General features: G+C 49.2%; 1 protein-coding gene across 1 annotated transcript in view; it reads right to left on the bottom strand.

Annotated features, from left to right (window-relative positions):
* SWT1 (SWT1 RNA endoribonuclease homolog) overlaps nt 1-14,888 on the bottom strand; it is a 1,175,709-nt gene that overhangs the window by 275,177 nt on the left and 885,644 nt on the right. Inside the window, exon 14 of the mRNA XM_086956007.1 lies at nt 1,557-1,762. Coding sequence (XP_086812133.1) covers nt 1,557-1,762 — 206 coding nt within the window. The remainder of the gene's footprint in view (nt 1-1,556; nt 1,763-14,888) is intronic.

Raw genomic sequence — 14,888 nt, 5'->3', positions numbered from 1 at the left:
CTCTTCATTTCGGCAGCATAGGCTCCCAGCAACTCTCCTTTACCAATCCAGACGCTGCTCTCATGTTGCTCAGGCAGCATGAGAGAAGCACCAGGACTGGTTGGGAGTGTGCTGGTTCAAAGCTCCTTCAGGCTCAGGCAGCCTGTGATTGCTTTCCACCCAGCTGTCTAAGAAACTTGGGTTGCAGTATTTAAAGTGTGCAGGTCAGGCTGGCCATCGCTAGTCAACCGACCAAAGTGACTTGCACACTTTAAACTTAAGTGCACGCTGTTCCTCCCTTCCCTTTCTGATGCACGCCCTCAGACTTGGCTACTGTCAGCATGTAAAATAAAATGGTAATACATGTTTTATTAGCATTTTATTTTTCATGTTTTCCGCTCTCGCAGTGGAGGGTTGACACTCCCTGCCCTTATGGGGACGCCGCTGCTGTGTCTAGGGTGTTTTCATTGCGGGCACAGAGTTGTGGCACTGCCTACTGGCATAATATAGCTGTTGCAAAGTTTTCCAATCTAGTTTGGCACTTGGAGGGATTCAAGAGGTGACAAATCTTCGGGTAGACGAACCTATCAAAAATGTGTACAAAAATAAATTAACTACATTTTCAACTTATTGACAGAGCTAATGAGATAACCCAGGGGAGGCAATAGAGCAATATATTCTCTCAAAGTGAGACCAAACGGGTAAAGAAATTAGACATCGCACAGCCTCAATATTTAAATTATAAAATAAACTCGAAATGCTTTCTATGAGTTATATGATACAATAAGGGGCTTATATTTGGAATGGCAACCACGATGCACAAACTAACATTGGGTAGGGTTAGGTCATGATTAACTTTAAGCAAAAGGGTATAATGGAATTTAACAGAAAAGTCCATTTAGGGACGGAAACAGAAATTCTGATCACGTGTTTGCTTGAGAAGTAGTTAGTAAACTAATTCAGGAGACAAGTAATATAATTATTATGTATGACGCTTAAAGCTGTAATTTTCAAACGTGAAAAAAGGCTGGGTATTGGCGTCAGAATAGTTTGGGTGTGTTTTTGGTTCAATACAGAAAGCTGATAAAAGAATCATATGGAGTACTTCAGAAGAAGTGTTGTAGTGTACAAAATGCATCGAGTCTATTTAGTACTAATGGTTAGGTGGACGTCTGGGCATCAGCACAGTAATAGTGAAGAAACTATGAATACATACAAGGCATGAAAGCAAGTTAAGAACACTTCATTAACATTTGAAACTACACAGGGTCGAATCCCGGAAAGTCAGTGAACCACAAGCTTGGGGTAAACATATCTTGGCTACAGAAACTGCTGACCTTATGCCCATTCTCTTTTTGTATTACCTTTTAAAGAGAACTAAAGAACATCTAACAGACCTGAGACAGGGTGCCAAGCATGCAAAAAGGGCATTGCATATTTCGATTCTGAGGATATGGTCTTTGGTAAGGACTTACAACATTTACAATGTAAGAATATGATTACCAAATGCTATGCAGTTACAGAAGCTAGAAATAAAAATTAAAAATAGTCACTACTGAAAGCTTTCTTGCATTTACCTGTAGTTGGCTACTGTGTTGCAAAGGTTCTCAAGAACCATCCAGATTTTTTGGTGCTTCTCAGCATTTTGGGGATTTTGTGTTTCTGTCAATTTCTCTTCACAAGCTACCTTTGGCAAGTCTTCAAGTTCAATTTTTTCAGGTGCAGAGTTTTCATATGGAGATTCTTGGATTTTTGGAGTGTTTTTTAAGCAAAGTTTTTTGACCTTATGAAAGTAAATGTCACAGGATTAGAAAATAACTGAAAAAGGAAAGCTCACAACAAACTTGCAAAGTTAGGACTGTCTAAACCAAATAAACAAATGCTGCATTTTGAACAGATGGACAAACCAGCTCTAGTTTACAGAAATTCTATAAAAAGTAATCAACTACATTTTAGAAGTAACAGCATCAAATACTGAACTAATGGCAAAAGCACCTAGAACTAAAAGGGGTACTCCAATATCTAACAGAACTGCATTTCACAAACATCAGAACTGTAATAATTTGCTGTAGTTGTCATCAAACTGTGGGCTCTTCTTTGTGAGCAGAACTTGTAGATAGATAGCAACCAATAGACAAGAAGTGCTATGTCATCCAACCCTATAATACCACATTGAGAAAGCTAGGACTGACCCATAAACGCATGGAAAATGCATGCAAACTGCTGTGACTGATTTTGAGTGTTAAATCTTTGGCAAGGATTCAGGTATAATTGGCTTTGGTAGTTGGAGGTTACTATAGCACAAAAAGAAAAATGTAAAGCACAAGACAAAGGTTGTTGTGCTCAAAAATCTCTTTTTGTTTGCAAATCACAATTCTACACCTGTTTCACTTCCCAGCAGCTCAGAGAGCTTAGCAACACGAATTTCATAATCCCTCGACGATGATAGGCAAGATGGCGGTCGGATGAGGCCGTAGCACGCACCACACCAACAGAGGCCCGTGGGTTTGAGGAAAATTAAGACGTGGAGGATGCAGGAGATTTTACCAAAGACGGCGTAATAACCAGAATACATGGAAATCATACAGTTGGTTACAGGAGCTGGTAACGGGAGTGGCACGGAGAGAGGGGACGGAGCACCGGAGCTTACCTGTGGTGTCCTGGCTCCACTGACTCTGCGGAGCTTGCAGGGGCGGAGTCTGCGGCTGGCGGCTTGCTTCAGGCTGGCGGCTTGCTTCGGGCTAGCACTTCTCGGCTAGCGTAGACTGCTCAGTGCACTCTAGGCACTTACTCTGCGATTGGCGGCTCCCTCTTTGGCTGCAGGACTCCCGGAGCAGAAGACCGCTAACAGTGCGGGCGAGGGGCGCGAGACAATGCTTGATGATTCTGCCGGTTCAGCATCGGGGCAGGCGGAATCTAGTGAAGAGGAGGAAGCAGGCGCAAGAGATTCGGCAGGAGACTTGGGAACGAGCGTGGTGCAAACTGTGAGCGCTGTGTTACCCGGAGGGTCAGTGGAGCAGACTCTGGGACCGAAAATGGCCCCAAAAGTGACAGCGGCAGTAGTGAAGACAAAACCAAGGCTTGTCTCAAAAACCCCTGCTCTGGCTAAATCACCTATAGACCAAACGCTAGCAACACCACCAACACCATCAAAGCCGCATGGAGGAGAAGATGAAGGGACCAGGGCAGTTTCAGGAGCCAAACCCTTGTTTGAAAAAAGTAAAAAGGGAGGAGTGGCAACGAGGCAGGCTGGACACACAGTAGTGGACCTCCTGAGGGCCAGTGGCACGAAGGAGGCAAAGGTGGTGGCAGCAAGTGGAGCAAAAAGTACAGCAGAGATACCGGCTGCACAGATATGCAGAACTGCCTCCCAGAACGATCTACAGAACAAACAGGTACTGGTGATTGGAGGTGATGGGGTGGGCTAGGACCCAGAGGTAACGAAGGTGAGCCTGGGATCAATCTTATGGACATAAACACTATTGCTCATGATATCAATGGGGGAATAGTCAACGGGAGAGCAGCTAATGTTGACAAGACGACCATAGATCCCCCGCCTCAGATATTGTTGCAAGTCGAGTCCGATAGGGGTGAGGGAAACTTGAGTACCAGAAACCTTGAGAAAGACTCTGAAAAGGAGCTGGACTTTTATTCTGTCTCGGATGGGGAGAATGGACAGATGAGGCTACAGCTAGCAGCAACCCAGAAGTGAGCGACAGCGACGTAGAGCAGGAGCTCTCAGAGGACGGGAGACTTAGGACCATTCAGAAGAGGAGAAGTAGACAGGAGAAGGAGCATTCATGGGACTACACCCCCTCGGTACAACTAACAGGTACCCCGGAGTTGGGAGCAAAGGGGGGTGAGGCTAATACATCACAGACACAAGAGACTATCATGCAGGTGATATGTGCCCATCCCGAGGAGACCCAACAAGACGGCCGCAAGGCCTAAGCGGCAATAAGAAAATTGCAGGGAGTGGTGCGAAAACTGTCTAAAACATGTGGTACATTTGGGGAGCGAATGTCAGATCTGGAAACGCAAGTCTGTGCAGCCGAGACAAACCTTGCATGCACACAGGAGATGGCTAAATCACAGGAAGCACAAACAACCGACGTCCAGTGGAAACTGGAAGATCACGAGAACCGCCAACGGCGGAATAACTTGCAGGTTCCGGGGGTACGTGAGGGGGCGGAGGGGGAGAATATCCACAGATATGTTATTGGACTGTTTAGTGACTCGCTCCCCGAGCTTACAGACTGGAACTGGTCGCTGGAAATTCAGCGAGCACATAGGGTACCCTCTGTGCAAAAGCAGCCAGCTAGGGCTGGGTCGCTACCACGAGCTACATTGGTGTATTTTGGCAGTTTCCTGTTACGACAGGCAGTGTTTGAAAAGGCAAGGCCCGAGGCAAAACGTACTAGAAACGGGGTGTAATATTTCATCAGGCCTGACTTCTGTCATACCACTGTCGAAAGACGGTGGAGGTTGAGGCAGATGATTAAACCATTTCAAGACAAGAAGGCCCAGGCTTTCTTAAACAACCCCGCAAAGTTGAAGGTTATTTGGAATGGATAAACCCGTTTCTTCCTGTCTGAGATAAAAGCTAAGGAGTACCTCGACAGCTTAGCGTCATGAGAAATGGTGGGATAAAGTAATAGAGGAAAGGAAAAGTGGGAAGGGCCGTCGCTAGCAGTATTTTGGTACATGGGGTGCTCTCTCTATGGGGAGGGTGCTCCCTTTTTTTTCTTATAAATGTCTTTTCTGGGTCGTTGATTATTGAGAGAGGGTAGTCACTGTAGTTGCACAGTATGTACTGGAGAAAAATTAAAAAACAAAAAAGAAGAGGGGATGGACTGTGCACGGGCACTTGGGTTGGTGCGAAGCGATCATCACACACAGACTCATGTCTGAGTGTCTCTCGGAGGGGAGGGGGGTATGGTGGGTGGGTGGGGTGGGTGGGTGGGGGGTATAAGTCAGATATATATTCCACAAAAACAGCTGCATAAGGCAGTGAATGCTATAGAAAATATGTGTGAAAGAAGGACCAATATATATACTAGAAATGGGTGGAACAGGTAGAATCAAAACCAGATGGGGAGAATAAAAATGTGGTAAATAAATGTGTCAGGATTAAATGATGTAACCAAAAGGGGTAAGCTGGGGGAGTTGGAGAAAGTAAATGCATTTGATGTTATCTGTCTCCAAGAGACCCATCTGCCTTGGGATAAAAGAAACTTAATGATGGTGCAGTGGTATAATTTATTGGTAGCTGCAACACAAACATCAAATGTTCGTGGGGTAGCCATTTTTGCTAAAACATCATTGGGGTTAGCAAAACGTAAGGCAGCAGATAAATACGGGAGGTGGGCTATAGGGCTATAGCTGAGTTAGGAGTGGGGGTCACTATATGCTCAATATACGGGCTATGATGATCCTCAAATTTTTGAAGACCTTGAGGTAGAACTGGCAACGTGGCCTACATCCCTTGTCTTATGTGGGGATTTGAACATTGTTCTAGATCCCTTACCCGGTGCTAACAATCAAGGGTGTTATCAAGAGCGAAAGCCAAAGGTTTATAAAACACTTACATCATTGGTAAGGAGCCACAGGTTAGTGGATATGTGGCAGGCTAAACATACATCTCAGAGTCTGGGCAGCACATATTATTCGTTTCTCCATAAGAAATATGTAAGGATAGACTATATTTTTTGTATATTAGAACTCCTCAATAAGGCTGATATAACAATCCTACGTAAGATCATATCAGACCACAATCCACTAGTCTTGGGGGTGGAAGTAACAGATGGAAGTCGGCAGAGGGGATAGTGGACTTTTGATAAAAAGCTTCTTGTCAATAAGGATTACATCGAGCATATAAGAAAATCGGTAGTTGATTTTTTTGACACTAATAGATATAGTGCCTCAAAAATAATAGTCTGGGATGCATTTAAGGCAGGGGTAAGGGGAGAGACTATTAGTTATGTGGCTAGAAAACGAGCAATGTGCAGGAAAAAAAGATAAGGAGCGAATGCGAAGGCTAAAGGCAGCAGAAGATGAGCATGTACTCACAATAAGGCAGGGAGGGGTAACAACGCAGAGTCAGGAGCAGATCCTGGTCCTCAAGGCAGAGATTAATGGGTGGCTTGCAGAAAAAAGAGCAGAGGAATTCCACTCTCATCGTAATATCCTACACGAGAGCGGAGTCAGTAGGAAAGCTGTTAGCTCTTCGCACAAGGCAAAAGCAAGCGCAGAATCAAATTGCAGTTATTAAAATGGGGGGTCGGAATATACTGATTCAGACGGCATAGTCAAGGCCTTTCAATCAATCAATCAATCAATCCAATCAATCAATCAATCATATCATTTGTAAAGCGCACTACTCACCCATGAGGGTCTCAAGGCGCTGGGGTGGGGAAGGCTGCTACTGATCGAAAAGCCAGGTCTTGAGGAGTTTTCTGAAGGTCTGTAGGTCTTGGGTCTACCGTAGGTGGATGGGGAGGGTGTTCCAGGTCTTGGCGGAGAGGTGGGAGAACGATCTGCCGCCTGAGGTCGCTCTTCCGAAGCTGGGACTGTAGCAAGGGCGAGGTCGGCGGAGCGGAGCTGGCGGGTGGGGGTATAGAAGCTGAGTCGTCTGTTGAGGTACGTTGGTCCGGTGTGGTGGAGAGCCTTATGTGCGTGGGTGAGGAGCTTGAAGGTTATCCTCTTGTTGACCGGGAGCCAGTGCAGGTCTCTCAGGTGGGGTGTAATGTGACCACGGCGAGGGATGTCGAGGATCAGGCGTGCAGAGGTGTTCTGGATGCGTTGGAGCCGTCTCAGGAGTTTGGCCGAGGCTCCTGCGTAGAGGGCGTTTCCATAGTCCAATCTGCTGCTGACAAGGGCCTGGGTGACTGTTCTACTTGTTTCAGTGGGGATCCACCTGTAGATCCTACGGAGCATGCGGAGGGTGTTAAAGCAGGAGGAGGAGACGGTGTTGACCTGTTTAGTCATGGAGACGGTGGAGTCGAGGATGACCCCTAGGTTGTGTGTGTGGTCATGGGTGTTGGAGCGGTTCCCAGTGCGGTCGGCCACCAGGAGTCGTCCCAGGCCGAAGGGTTGGATACGAGGATGAGGACCTCCGTCTTGTCCAAGTTCAGATTCAGTCGGCTGTTCCTCATCCATTCAGCAACGGCCTTCATTCTTTCGTGAAGGTTGGTTTTGGCGGTGTGGGGGTCCTTGGTGAGGGAGAGTATCAGCTGGGTGTCATCGGCATAGGAGAGGATGTTGAGGTAGTGCCAACGGGCGACTTGGGCAAGCGGTGCCATGTAGATGTTAAACAGAGTTGGGCTGAGGGATGAGCCCTGGGGTATTCCGCAGATGATCTCTGTGGCTTCGGAGCGGAAGGGGGGAAGGCGGACGCTCTGTGTTCTGCCCGGGAGGAAGGAGGTGGTCTAGTCCAGGGCCTTCTCTTTGATCCCAGCGTTGTGGAGGCGTGTTCGTAGTGTGTGGTGACAGACCGTGTTGAAGGCGGCTGACAGGTCCAGGAGGATGAGGGCCTCCGTTTCTCCGTTGTCCAGCAGGGACTTGATGTCATCGGTGGCGGATGATGAGGGCAGTCTCGGTGCTGTGGTTGCTGAGGAACCCGGACTGGGAAGGGTCCAGGATGTTGTTCTCCTCAAGGTAGAGGGTCAGTTGTTCGTTGACGGTCTTCTCGATGATCTTTGGCGGGAACGGGAGTAGGGAGATGGGCCGAAAGTTCTTGAGGTCCTTGGGGTCCGCCTTGGGTTTCTTGAGTGAGGCGTTGATCTCGGCATGCTTTCAGTTCTCCAGGAAGGTTGCTGTCTCAAAGGAGGTGTTGATGACTTTCCGGAGATGGGGTGCGATGGATGTGCTGGCTTTGGTGAAGATGTGGTGTGGGCATGGATCTGACGAATATCCGGAGTGGATGGTGTTCAGGATCTTGATGATGTCATCGTCGTTGATGTTGGTCCAGTAGAGCAGGCGGTTGGTGCGGATGGTGGTCGTGGAGGTCTCAGTGGTTGTCGGGGAGGTCGTGGCGTTGAAACTGTCATGGATGTCTGTGATATTGCTGTGGAAGAAGGTGGCCAGCGAGTCGCACAGGTCTTGCGAGGGTGGGACGTCATTGGTGTTGGAGCTGGGGTTGGAGAGTTCCTTCACGATGTTGAAAAGCTCTTTGCTGTTGTGCGCGTTGTTGTCTAGGTGGTCTTTGAAGGAGGCCCTTTCGGCGGATCTGATGAGGTGATGGTGTCTGCGGGTGGCATTCTTGTGGGCGGCGTGGCTGTCCGGTGTTCGTTCACAGAGCCAGATCTTCTCCAGTTTTCGGCAGGTTTGCTTGAAGGCCCAGAGGTCTTCAGTGAACCAGCTGGCTTTCTTGTTGGTATGATTGTTGGAGGGTTTCTTGATCGGGACGAGGGTGTTGGCTCAGTCGTTGATCCACTGTCTGAGGTTGCGGGCGGCGGTGTCTGGGTCGGTATGGTCGGCGGGTGGGCTCTGGGTGAGGGTGGTGGTTAGCTGGTCTTCGGTGACCTTGCTCCAGCAGCAATTAGGCATCTGTTGGGTGCGGTGGTGCGTGGTGGGTTTCTTAAAGGTGAAGTGGATGCAGCGGTGGTCGGTCCAGTGGAGTTCGGTGGTATGGTTGAAGGAGACGTGGGGGCTTGCGGAGAAGATGGGGTCAAGCGTGTGACCGGCGGAGTGGGTGGGTGTTGTGACGAGTTGTCTGAGCCCGAGGTTGGCTAGGTCGTCGATCAGGGTGGTGGAGTTGGTGTCGTCATTGTTCTCGAGGTGGAAGTTCCGGTCCCCGAGGAGGATGTAGTCCGTGGAGGCGAGGGCGTGTGTGCTGACGAAGTCGGCGATGGAGTCGCTGAACTGTGGTCGAGTTCCGGGCGGTCTGTAGATGAGGGTTCCTCTCAGGGTGGTGTTGGGGTCGGTGTGGATCTGGAAGTGCAGGTGTTCGGCAGTGCTGAGGGTGTCGTCGGTGTTGGTCGAGACTCTGAGAGTGTTCTTGTGGACGATGGCGATTCCTCCTCCCGCTTTGTTGGTGCAGTCCTTGTGGGTGATCTTGTAGCCTTCCGGGACGGCTATGGCTATGTCGGGTGCCGAGGCGGGGTTCAGCCTGGTCTTCGTCAGGAAGGAGACGTCTGGGGAGGTTGAGTCGAGTAGGTCCCAGAGTTCAACGGCATGTTTTAGGGCGGGTCGGGTGTTGAGAAGGATGCATCTGAGGTGGTTGGGTTCTTTCCTGGTCGGCAGCATGGTGGGGCGGATGCTTGTGAAGCTGCAGTTCCGGCAGGTGAAAGCTCCGTGGGTGCGCTTCGGGCGGCCAGGAAGCAGGTGTGTGATCGTCCGGTGTTGAGTGCGTGGAGGGTTCTGGCATCGTAGCGGTGTCGGAGGTCGTGGCGTTCGTGGTGTCCAGGGGTCCTGGCGCTGGGCGCGGTCCAGGCATGGACGGGCTTGTCTGAGGTGCGCCAGCTTCCATATGAGGGGATGTGGGAGGGAGGAGCAGCTGGGAGGCGGGAGAGGGGCGGCGATTGAGATTGCAGGTGGGCGGAACCGCAGCGGCGGGAAAATCGGGCGGGCCGCAGGAGAACTGGGAACAGGAAGAAAAAACAAGTTTAGGCAAGAAAACAAGTACAGGTACAGAACGGAGGAATATTCAATTCAATTCAATTCAATTAATTTATATAGCGCGCTACATACCCAGAGGGTCTCAAGGCGCTTGGGGAAGGGTGGGGAATTACTTGTCGAATATCCAGGTTTTAAGTTGCTTTCTGAATGCTAGGTGGTTCTGAGTGAGGTGAAGGTGAGTGGGAAGTGAGTTCCAGGTTTTGGCTGCCAGGTAGGAGAAGGATCTTCCTCCCATGGTGTTTTTGTAGATGCGAGGTACAGCAGCAAGGGCTTGGTGGGAGGAGCGTAGCTGGCGGGAGGGGGTGTAGAAGGAAAGTCGTGTGTTGAGGCATTCCGGTCCAAGCTCGTAAAGTGCTTTCTGTGCGTGGGTTAGGAGGCGGAATGTTATCCTCTTATTAACGGGGAGCCAGTGGAGGTTTTTCAGGTGACCAGAAATGTGGTCTTTCCGCGGAATGTCTAGTATGAGTCTGGCTGATGCGTTCTGGATGCGTTGGAGTTTTTTCTGAAGTTTTGCGGTGGTACCGGCGTATAGGGTGTTTCCGTAGTCCAAGCGGCTTGTAACCAGTGCGTGGGTGACCGTTTTTCTAGTTTCAGTGGGGATCCAGCGAAATATTTTTTGGAGCATGCGAAGGTGATTGGACGGCGTTGACCTGTCTGGTCATCGAGAGTGAGGAGTCCAGAATGACGCCCAGGTTCCGTGCGTGGTCCGTCAGGATGGGTGCCTTTCCAAGGGACTCTGGCCACCATGAGTCGTCCCAGGCGGAGGGTGAGGTACCTAGGATAAGGACTTCTGTTTTGTCGGAATTCAGGTTCAGACGGCTGTGCTTCATCCACTCGGCTACTTCTCTCATTCCTTTATGTAAGTTTGTTTTGGCGGTGTTAGGGTCTTTGGTGAGTGAGAGGATCAGTTGAGTGTCATCAGCGTAGGAGATGATGTTGAGGTTGTGTTGGATTGCGATGGCCGCGAGGGGGCTCATGTATACGTTGAAGAGGGTTGGGCTGAGTGAAGATCCTTGTGGCACGCCGCAGATTACTTCAGTGGCATCTGACTTGAATGGTGGGAGGCGGACTCTCTGAGTTCTTCCGGCAAGGAACGAGGTGATCCATTCCAGTGCTTTTCCTTGGATTCCGATGTTTCTGAGGCGTTGTAACAGGGTGCTATGACAGACTGTGTCGAAGGCTGCGGAGAGGTCGAGGAGGATGAGGGCGACTGTGTCTCCATTGTCCAGTAGAGTTCGAATGTCGTCTGTTGCTGCGATGAGTGCGGTCTCAGTGCTGTGTTTGGCTCGGAAGCCGGACTGTGAGGAGTCTAGGGATTTGTTGGTTTCGAGGAAGGCGGCGAGCTGGTTGTTGATAGCTTTCTCAATCACTTTGGCCGGGAATGGAAGGAGCGAGATGGGGCGGTAGTTTTTGAGTTCGGTGGGGTCAGCTGTGGGTTTTTTCAGAAGGGCGCTGAGTTCTGCGTGTTTCCAGCTTTCCGGGAAGGTGGCAGAGTTAAGGGAGCAGTTGATGACATCTCTGGGGTGGGGTGCGATGACCGAGTCAGCTTTGTTGAAGATGTGGTGAGGGTCGGGGTCTGTGGGGGATCCTGAATGGATGGAGTTCATCAGGCGGATGGTGTCCTCGGTGGAGATTGGGTTCCAGTCATTAAGGATGTTCAAGGGGGGTGAGGGTACGGCAGAAGGTAGGGTTGGATGGTCTCCGGGTTTGTTGTCGAAGCTGTTGTGGATGTCTGCTATTTTGTCGTGGAAGAACGAAGCTAGGGAGTCGCAAAGGGCTTGAGAGGGAGTGATGTCGTTGGAGTTGGCAGTGGGGTTGGTAAAGTCTTTGACGATGTTGAATAATTCCTTGCTGTTGTGGGCGTTGTTGTCAAGTCGATCTTTGAAAGCGGCTTTCTTGGCAGTCCGGATCAGTTGGTGGTGTATGCGGGTGGCGTTTTTGAAGGCGTCCCTGGTGCTGGTGTTTGGGTCTTTTTTCCATGCCTTCTCAAGGGAGCGACAGAGTTTCTTGGATTTCTTAAGATCATCGTTGAACCAGGGGGTGTTTTTGCTGCCTGGTTTGATTGGACGTTTTTTCAGGGGTGCTAGGCTGTCGGCGCTGTTGGTTAGCCATTGAGTGAAGTTAATGGCTGCTTGGTTGGGGTTCGAAGAGTGGGCAGGGGGGTTTTGAAGAAGCGATGAGGAGATCTGGTCGATGGTGATTTTGTTCCAGTTTCTTCGCAGAGTAGGTTGAGGATGGTTGTGGGTTGTGGTCTTTTTGTAGGTAAAGTGAACGCAGCTGTGGTCCGTCCAATGGAGAGCTGTGGTGTGACTGAAGGAGATAGGTTTGCTGGAGGTGAAGATAGGGTCTAGAGTGTGACCTGCGTGGTGAGTGGAGGTATTAACAAGTTGTTTGAGTCCGAGGTTGGCGAGATTGTCCAGCAGGGTGGTGGTGTTGCTGTTGTTGCTTTTTTCCAGGTGAAAATTGAGGTCTCCCAATAGAATGTAATCCTCGGAGGGGAGGGCGTGTGGGGTGATGAAGTCAGTGATGTCTTCACTGAATTGAGCACGGGGTCCTGGTGGCCTGTAGAGGAGGGTGCCTCTGAGTGTGGTCTTGGGGTCGGTGTGGATCTGGAAGTGAAGGTGCTCGGCGCTAGCGAGGTTGACGTCTGAGCTGGTTGAGATGCGGATGGAGTTCTTATGGACAATAGCGATGCCTCCTCCTGTTTGTTTGGTGCGGTCTTTCCGGATGATCTTGTAGCCTTCCGGGATGGCAATGGTGATGTCTGGGGCTGAGGAGGCGTTCATCCATGTTTCTGTTAGGAAGGCGACGTCCGGAGAGATGGTGTCTAGTAGATTCCACAGGTCGAAGGCGTGTCTGTGGACCGAGCGGGTGTTGAGCAGGATGCATTTAAGGTGGTTGGTGTCCGGTCTCTGTTTGGTGTTAGCGGATGAGGAGTTGGTCTTGGTTCCGTCAAACTTGCAGGAGTTGCATGTGAAGGGTCCATGGGTGTGTCCGGGGGCGGCTTGAGCGCAGGTGGGGAGTCGGCCTGGGTTAAGGGCTAGGAGGGTGGAGGCGGCGTATGTAATGCGGGTGGGGTGGGTGGACCGGGGGCCAGGGGGTCTGGCGCTGGGCGCGGACTTGGCGCGGACGGGCGTAGACGGGCTTACCTTCGGCGCACCTTCGGCGCGCATGGGGCGCGATCGCTGCGCGTGAACGCTGCGCGCAAACACAGCTGTCATATGTGGATGGTGGAAGGGGAGGGGCGAGGAAGGGTCAGCTGGGAAGGCGGGAGCGGGGTGGAGACTCGGGCGTGGCGACACAAACGACAATATCAACACCAAAATGGCCGGCAGCGCGAAACGGAGCAGGCAGCCACAGTAATGTTAAAAGTGCAGAATAAACTCAATGAAAAGGCAGTCAAGGTAACACAGGGACGGCACAGTGGTACAAGCAGCAATTTAGCAGGCGAGGTGGTTAGCGCTATCAGGCAACAGCAATTTAAAAACAAAAACGATCCTGCTATGTGACAAAAATAAATAAATATTAGCGATGTTTCCAATTAAGGCGGTCTTGCAATGCGAGATGATTAAATTAATGTCAGCGATGTAGTCAATTAAAGCGGTCCTGCTAAGTGAGGGAAATAAATAAATAATAGCGATGTTATCAATTGGAGCGGTCCTGCAATGCGAGATAATTCAATAAATGGCAGCGATGTTTATAATGAAAGCGGTCCTGTAATGCGAGTTCTAATAATGATAGCAATGTGCACAAGCAGCTGAGGAGAGCAATGGTGGTATCAAAAGAGGAATTGGGGAAGGTGGTAAGCGAACTGGAAAAATTAACTGGAGGCAGAGATTTCGCAAGGGGAGTTTGAAAATGAACTACAGAGTCTTGCTGCTGGAAAAGCCACAGGTCCTGATCAAATACCCCTCGAGTTGTATAAAGCATTACCTCTTTTATTAGATCTGTTTAAGGGGATCCAGTATAATGACAATATTCCAGAGTCATGGAGAGAGACTAAAATTGTTATGTTCCCAAAAAAGGGGAAACCTCCAGAAAACCCAGGGTCATATAAGCCGATCTCTTTAATTAACTCCGATATTAAAATATATTCTAAAATGTTGGCAACTAGGCTAGGAGGGGTCATTGGTCATCTGGTCTCCCCGTGGCAACATAGTTTTATACCAGGAAGGCAAACAACTGATCATATTCGGAGAAAAATCTCCCTGGTTGATATCATGTCAGAAAGGGGGGGGCCAGATGGGCATGATCCTCCTGGACGCCCCAAAGGCATTTGATCGTGTTACATGGCCATTTCTGTGGGGAATCCTGGAGCCAAAGGGATTTGGTCAAAGATTTATAAGATCACTTAGAGCAATGTACTGCAATCCAAAAGTTTGGATTCAGGTAATGGGCAGAGAGTCAGGAGAGGCGTTAATAGGCAGGGGAACTCGACAGGGGTGCCCCTGCTCAACCATTTTATTCACTTTATATATTAATCCTCTTCTGGAAAAATTGCTCCGAAGTGACAAAATTAAACCTGTCTGTACTAGGGGATATCAAACAAAAATATTAGCTTACGCAGGTGACGTGGCAATCGTAACAACTGATCCCGGGGAAGCCCTTGTAGAAATCACGCAGATAACAAAGATGTTTGGTAGGTTGTCAGGATATAGTCTGAACGGGGAAAATCTATTGTAGTCTGCTCGCAGAACTTGGAATATGACGATGATAGGCGAGCAGATTCAGCTGTCTATCTAGGGGTACGGGTCATGGCATATATGGACTAGATGATAAAAGCGAATTTCGACCCACTAATTAAAACACAGCCCTGGAATTAAAGAGGATAGACGGGCTCCGCTTGTCAATTATAGGGAGAGGAAACTTTTTGAAAATGAACATCCTACCAAAATTTTTATAGTTGTTTAGGTCGATTCCAGTAGCAATAGATGATTGTATACTTAAAAAAGTAAACTCTATGTTTTCTAATTTTGTCTGGCAGTATGGTAAGATAAGGAGGTCCATGAAACTGATGACACACGAGCGAGGGGGGCTGGCAATTCCAAATATTGTATTATATTATTGGGCAGCCTTTTTACATACATCAAATATCATTTTTATTGAAGATAGGGGAAAGAATCCCTACAATATTTGAATAAGCAATAGAAAAGATGCAGCTCTACTAAAACAAGTAGAGTACAGCTATTACAAAAAAGTGAGGTTTAGAATCATAAAGAGTGCAGGGCGCATCTGGAAACAAATATAGAATTCCTTGAGTGACACAATATACGCCCCTGTGGCATGGTTCA

Source organism: Lissotriton vulgaris, chromosome 1_1, assembly GCF_964263255.1.
Source record: "Lissotriton vulgaris chromosome 1_1, aLisVul1.2, whole genome shotgun sequence".
In the NCBI taxonomy this organism is placed as follows: Eukaryota; Metazoa; Chordata; class Amphibia; order Caudata; family Salamandridae; genus Lissotriton; species Lissotriton vulgaris.
The sequence above is the reverse complement of the archived record's forward strand: the minus strand, read 5'-3'. Positions and strand labels throughout refer to the sequence as shown.